This window comes from Equus quagga, unplaced genomic scaffold (genome assembly GCF_021613505.1).
Source record: "Equus quagga isolate Etosha38 unplaced genomic scaffold, UCLA_HA_Equagga_1.0 204317_RagTag, whole genome shotgun sequence".
In the NCBI taxonomy this organism is placed as follows: Eukaryota; Metazoa; Chordata; class Mammalia; order Perissodactyla; family Equidae; genus Equus; species Equus quagga.
Genome location: NW_025798692.1, coordinates 1 through 7,191, shown reverse-complemented (window position 1 = coordinate 7,191; position 7,191 = coordinate 1). Strand labels below are relative to the sequence as shown.

Here is a 7,191-nt window from a genome sequence, read left to right as displayed (position 1 = left end):
TGTGTGGGGAAGTTGGAGTGGTCCTCCCTGGAGAAGTGTCAGAGGGCTGAGGGCTGAGTGCTGAGCAGGAGTGTGCTGGCACTGGCTTGGAGCAGGAGTGCTCCCGGGGGAGGGAGCGGGGCCGCAGGGGTCTGGAAGTTGGAAGGAGCTTGGGGAGCAATGAGGAGGCCAGTGTGGTGATAAAGCCTTTTGAGAGAGAGTAATTGATCACGCAGGGTCTTAGGACCATCCAAGGACTTTCAACTCCTTTTTTTTAAAAAGCAATAGAAAGCCATTAAAGAATTTAAACAAGAAAAGGAATCAAATTTTAGTTCTAAAAAGGCATCTGATCATAGACTAGAAAAGAGATTGAAGATGAGATGATCAGTTAGGAGCCTGTTACATTGCAAACAAATGACAGTGGGTTGGATTAACATGAAGATGAAGAGAAAACGATAATTTTGCATTCTTTGGATGTAGAAGCAATAGGATTTGGTGCTAGATGGATGAGCAGGTAAAGACAGAAGAGTTGTAGGTGACCCCAAGATTCTGCCTGAGCCACTGGCTGAATGGTGATGCTGTTTGAAATGGGCAGTGATGAAGGTGGAGGTGGAGGTCAAGGGTTCCGTTTCTGCTGAGCTCTGTTTGAGATGCATGTGGAATTGCCAAATGGAGAAGCTGCATGAGGTATAAAAGTTCAGAGCTCTGAGGAGAGTCTAGGCTACAGGCCACGTATAAATGGCGTTCAAAGCAGTAATTCACTGAATAGAGTGGGGGAAGGGCATGCACAGCCAGTGCTGAGGAAGCACGTGAAGCATTTATGTTTGTGTAAAGAAAGAGGAACAATCTGAAAATGGAGAGTTGAGGAGACATCTTGGGAAATAGGGGCAAGAAATCTAGTAGCAAGTTTATGGAAAAAAGAAACTGTTGGCTACAGGAGGTTGCGGTTTCCAGTCACTCTCCGTTTCCCTAAAATGACATAGTTATGTTTCTTTATCTACAGGAATTCAAACTACAATGGCAGCCCGATACCACAGCTCATGTTCCAACCCCAGCGAACCCAGGAGCTGCCGTGGTGAGAGGGTGCCCTGGCTCCCCAGGCCAGGAGGGTTCCTGTCCGAGCAAGAGCAAACCATTTCCAACCTCCTCTCTCATTTTCTCTTCGTTCGCCCTGCTCTGTCATTTCTCCCCCGACCCTCTATGCTTTCTCCTCATGATGCAGTAGAACAGCGAAGAAGAAGAGAGGTAGAACTATCTGGACTGATCCCAGGCTCGATGAGGGTTCTTATGTCCTACTTCCCACTATGTGGACACACCAAGCCAGGTGGAGCCTCTCTGGTTGATTTTCTGCCCCTCTCTTCAGCCTGGGAGAGGACTGGGAAGGAGGAACGTGGGAGTAATTGATTCCACATTCAGGTCCCTAATTTCCCTGCTTCTAGTGGCCTCACTATAACCAACAAGTTCAACAGACAACCTCATCCAGTTCTGTCACATAACCTCCTTCTACTCCCTTAGCCATGGAAATCAACCACAATAGTTGAGCTTTTGCTGGTTTAGCAAACCACCCCACAATGAAGTCACGGAAAACATCAACCGTTTAGTTGGCTCTTTATTTTGTGGGTTAACTGGGCAGTTCTTGGGTCTGGGTTAACTTGGCTTATCTCAGCCAGACTCGCTCATATACCTGTGGTAAGCTAGTGGTTCAGGATGCAACTGGATAAGTTTTCACAGCCTCATGGGCATGTTTGGTAGTTAGCAGGCTCTTGGGTGGGCCAGGGTGACAGAGATAAGTGGACCTTGTTTCTCTCATCATCAGAGAGGCTAGTCCAGGCCTCTTCATGGGGCAGTTGCAGAGTTCTGAAGAACAAAGGGAAGGCACGCCAGAATGCATCAGCACTTTTGAAGTCTCTGCTTACATCACGGTTTTACTTTCCTATTGTCCAAAACAAATCACAGCCCAGGCAGATTCAAAGGCTGGAGAAATATGCTCAGCATTGTGATGGGAGGAGCTGCAAATCCACATCCCAGAGAAGCATGTGTACAGAGAGATGGGCATCATTCAGGGCCATGTCTGCAATCTATTGCATAGATAGTCATCCATATGCTGCCCACATTGGCAAATTGTTGCAGTGTTGGAACTGGCCTTTGGTGCCCTTTGTTTCACCTCTCATGATTTTCCTACTCCCTCTCTCTATAGCCAACCAGAGCCCTCAGCACAGCCTTAGGTTGGAGTCTTCTACGGTGATGATAACCAAATAATAATCTGAAGTCCTGCCCACATTTTTCCTTAGATAATCTTAGACATCCTGCATGCAATATTCTCAGCTGCTGGAAATTTACTTCTCTCACTCCAGGATTCTGGCTGTCAAATGTGGGAAATTCTACTTTAGGGATGGTTTTGTGAATCTCTGGATTAGCTAAAACCTCAGCATAAAGTGTGTAGGGATGGGGATTAGCTACAGATTTTGCGGAAGCCAGAGTGGCAGTTTCTGCAAGATCTCTCTTCTGTTTGTTTGATATTTTTAAAAGATTGCTCCAATTACAGAATAGACTGAGGGGGCAACAAGGAAGTAGAGACCGGTTAGGAGACAACTGAGGCATGGGTGGTGATGGTAGCTGGGGCTAGAATGATGGTCTTCAAGATGGAGAGGAGATGGACGGAGCCAAGGGAACTTACTAATGGGTTGGGAATGGAAAATGAAGGAAAGAGAGGAATCAAGAGCCATTCCTAGATTTTTGGTCTGAGGAAGTGAGTGAATGTTGAAGTATCTCGAAAAATCAAAATGGAGTTAATAACATTGTCTGTAATGTTGTGATATGATAATGTATGCATTTCCTCCAAGCAGAAATCAATGGTTGTAACACAGGATTCCTTATGCAGGAACCAATCTTACTCAAGGGCTACACTGGGACGGTCTACCTTCTTGGAGAAACAGGCTCTCAAATGCATTCATCAGTTGCCTTCCGTCTGCTCCCAGTCTGTGCTTAACAAATCCCCAGACTCCAACTCTATAGCCACATTAAAGAGCTATGCGGAGAATTACCAAATACAAATACAGAGAAAGCCATAGAGATTATTTGTTGTCTGACTCAAGGCACAATTATTTGGGAGACATAGTTTCAGTTGACATGTTATGCTGCTCTGAAATTAACTTTCAACTTCCCCAGAAAGTGGAATATGCTTAACCAATGAAACTAAGAAAGTATAACTCTACTGATGTTAATCGGTATGGTTTTTTTTCCATTTGTTAACTATCAAAGGATTTTATAGTAACTCCAGAGAACTGTCATGTATTTGCTGGCTATAATTCTTCCACCTCTTAATTTAAATATAAAAGCTTCACTAAATTTCTATCGATATATCTAGCATTGCCTCTTCCTGATTTGCTAAAGCTAAAGTCGTTAACTTTCGATGTTCGGTGTTTTGTTCTCCTGTGGGTCATAATCCTTGAAAAAATGGTTGCATGTGTGAAATATAAAGGGACGATGGGCTGGATACCCACCTACCTGACTTCTTAATGGGAAGAAGAAAAGTCCCATTTTGGATAGAAATTGGGGGGAAAATAATCTCCCACTGCGATGTCCCCAAGTCAGATTTCGTGTTGCTTCCTGCATTATCTTACGAGGAACAGCTACCAGCAGCAGCTCAGAGTTCACTTCTTGAGCCATCCCGTTCCCTCCTCTGTGGGCTACTTAACTAAAAAAGTCAGAGTAAGAACCTCAAGGGAATCCTGAAAAGTCCTTGGGCCTTCCCTAAGCACTGCAAGAGGAACATCAGGCCCACAGGACTTTCTCTAGAGTTCCTGTGAGTGCACACATAACTGAAGAGAGAGGATGCTAGTGGGCAATAGTGGAGGGTGCCCGTGGGTGGGGATCCTGGGGGGGAAACAGCTGGAGGTGGATCCTAACACTGTGGCTTTTGTTCCCTGTTGTCTTAGGGCTTGGAGACCAAAACCCCAGAGATTTGCAACTGAGACTTGTCCTAGTGGGTAAGACTGGAGCAGGAAAAAGTTCAACAGGGAACAGCATCCTTGGAAAGAAAGCGTTTAATTTCGGCCTTGCAGCAAAATCCATCACCAAGTCCAGCGAGAAAGGGAGCAGCATGTGGCACGGGAAAACAATTGTCGTTGTGGATACGCCTGGCGTTTTTGACACCGAGGTACAGGATGCTGACACGTGCAAAGAGATTGCTCGCTGCATCCTCCTGACCTCCCCGGGACCTCACCCTCTGCTCCTGGTGGTCTCACTGGGCCGTTACACGCAGGAAGAGCAGAAGGCCACTGAGAAGATCCTGAAAATGTTTGGACACAAAGCTAGGAGATACATGATTCTCTTATTCACCCGGAAAGATGACTTGGAAGACACCCACTTCCGCGATTACCTAAAGGTAGCTCCAAAAGTCTTTCAAGAGCTGATGAAGGAGTTTGGTGATCGCTACTGTTTGTTCAACAATAAGGCAATGGGAGCTGAGCAGGAGGCCCAGAGGGCGCAACTGCTGGCCTTGGTCGAGCACGTGGTGATGCAGAATGAAGGAGGATGCTACCTTAATGAGATGTAACAAAGAGCAGAGGAGGAGATTCAGAAACAAATCGAAGTGGTGCAAGAACGTTACAGAGCAGAGCTGGAGAGAGAGAAAGCGCTGATAAGAGAGGAGTACGAAGAGAAAATCAGAAAGCTGGAGGATGAGCTGGAGCAGCAGAAGAAAATGGCACAAATGGAGAGGGAGTTAGCTGAAAGGGAGATTGTCTGTGCCTCAAGGCAGCGAAATGCCAGAGAAGAGGTTGAGAGTCAGAGTAGGACCCTGGAATTAATCTTTGGAGCACTGAAGATTGCTTCCTTTGTCATCTCCTGGCTGTTTAGGGAAGATTAAGCTTAATGAAAATCTGTCGATAGTTCTTGCATATTTTCAGGTGGCCCTGCCACTCATTCCCCAAAGTCAGAGCATGCTGGTCTCTGTCTCTCAGGACTCAGGAGTGCAGTGAAGTTCGCTGTTGGCAGTTGGTAGATGTTGAATCGATTTAACAGGGAGGGACAAATTCTCAATTTGTGAAACTCCAAAGCAGAAAGTATTGATGCTCCCTACCTTGTGAATTCTTTCCCAGAGACATGGAGAAAAGGAATGCAGGAGACCAGAGAAGATGACCTCGAGCTCTCTCTGCTCATCCCTAGTAAAGATTTCTCTCTAGATTCTTTCCAGACTGGCAGACAGTCACGCCCTGGGGCTTTTCTCACTTACTTTCCCTTTAGGAGGACAGTGAGTGAGCAAAAGCAGTGCTCTGCGGTACTCACCCATGGAGATGCTTAGAAAATTCTTTCTCCATGCATGTAAATGTATTTAATTCCGTTTTCACAGAAGGGCTCAATTTGTTCCTTATCGTCTCCCCATTGAAGTGTCGATGAAGAGTTCCTGGAAGATGGATCTCTCAGAACTCAATTAGGTGAAATGCCAGAAAGTGAGAAAGACAGAGACTCAACAGATAGGACAAGAATATTTGGTGCATTTGGATGCATCTGTAGAAACTCTGACCAACCTCAAAGTGACCAATTTGCTGAATGACCTGTCCTCTCCTTTTCTGTGAAAGTGACTGCTGCGCCCCCACCTCCATAACCCCACAGCTTGAGTACTTACTGCTTGGCGGGTCACCTTCACACTGCTGCTCCCACCCAGTTGAGTTATTTGCTTATTATTACTATAATAAAGCTTTTCTGTTCTCTCATATTTGTGCACAATTGGAACCTCTTTTTTTTTTAATACCACTATTCTGCTACTTCTTCTAAGAACACGGGGATGAATTTCACTTTTTCATAAAAGTTCCAGAGGATTTTCGAGCTAGTTTTGGTCTACCCTCCAGACATCTCTCCTCCTTTTCCCTGGAAGATTGGAACCACGTTCTCAACCCCTCTGCCAGTCAAAGACCACATTCTCTTTGGTTTCGTTCATTATGTGCTGATAGAAATTATGTGTAACCAAGGTTTCTGAGACCTGAGTGGTTTTCCTGGGGCAAAAATTCCCTTGAATATTTGGACAACAAGAATTGAAGTCCCTGTCCCTTTGTTACTTTTCCACGGGGTACCCCTCACCTGATAACTTCTAGGATTTCCCAAAGCACATTTCCATGTTCTACCAACATGTCCTGGTGGGTATATGTGGCTTATGCCAACTTGAAATTGGCTTGTCCATGCTCCAAGCCATTTGCTCAGAATAGGACATAGACCTCTCCCTTATTTCTCCAAAACAAAAATGAGTTTGTTCACTTAATAAAAGTTAGCAAAGGCTCAAGGGTAAGAGAAGGACTACAAAGAGATGCTCCCAATTCCTTTAGAAATAGTTCCTCTGAGTGAGATGGATTTGGTTTCACTCTTCAGAATGTGGGTGCATTTTGTGTCTGTTGTTTTCATCATTGGAGTATTAGCCAAAGTTGGGGGATACAAATCTAACATCCTATTGCAATAGAATCTTCTATAAGCAAATATATAACCAAAGGGCCATATATGCCTCCCAAGAAAAAGTAAATACAATTTTAATCTGAAAAAAAAGTCTTTAACTGCAGTGGTACTTTCTGTGTCAATGCATTCAATTATTCTTACCCTTGCATTCAGGTTTACGTTGTAGATGAGCCAAAAAAAAAAAAAAAAGGTTCTGGTCTTGAGAATCAGCCAGGAGACGAGATGCCCATGTGAAATACCCTGAGAGCATTGTTGCCCATCTGTCTCTCAGAGCAGAAGGTCCTTGATAAATACTACCCATTGTGATGAATACAAAGGAGGCAGGTGGCATGTGTCCTTCTCTCAACAGTTTGGGAGTCTATACCTCTTCATCCATTCCTTATCATTCATTGATTGTTCGCACTTCATGGTAGATTTTATACCAGACGCTGAGAATCTAGAGACAAGTGAAACCAAGTCCCTTTTGAGACTGGCTTCATTCACTTAGCATAATCATTTTGGAGAATCATCCAAGTTGTCTGTATGAATAGCTTGCTCTCTTTTATGCTGAGTATTATTCCATCTTAGGGGTGTACCACAGTTTATCACTTCTTATTCTTATACCTCTAATTGATTTTTCTTGTCTAATTCCATTGGCTAAGACCTCCATTATAATATTGAACATTAGTGTATGGGCATGCATGCTTTGTTCCTGGATATGGCTTCAGTGTTTCCCAGTTAAGTGAGATACTTGACTACAGTAGTATATAAGATGTATTTGTGTGT

At 44.4% G+C, this 7,191-nt stretch overlaps 1 protein-coding gene across 1 annotated transcript; it reads left to right on the top strand.

Moving 5' to 3' along the window:
* The first annotated feature begins 980 nt into the window (after positions 1-980).
* On the top strand, positions 981-5,696 carry LOC124233532 (GTPase IMAP family member 4-like). Its single transcript, XM_046650678.1, is given in 2 exon segments — positions 981-1,054; positions 3,918-5,696. Coding segments are annotated over 2 exon segments (990 nt in total). The 5' UTR covers positions 981-996; the 3' UTR covers positions 4,850-5,696.
* Positions 5,697-7,191: the final 1,495 nt, after the last annotated feature.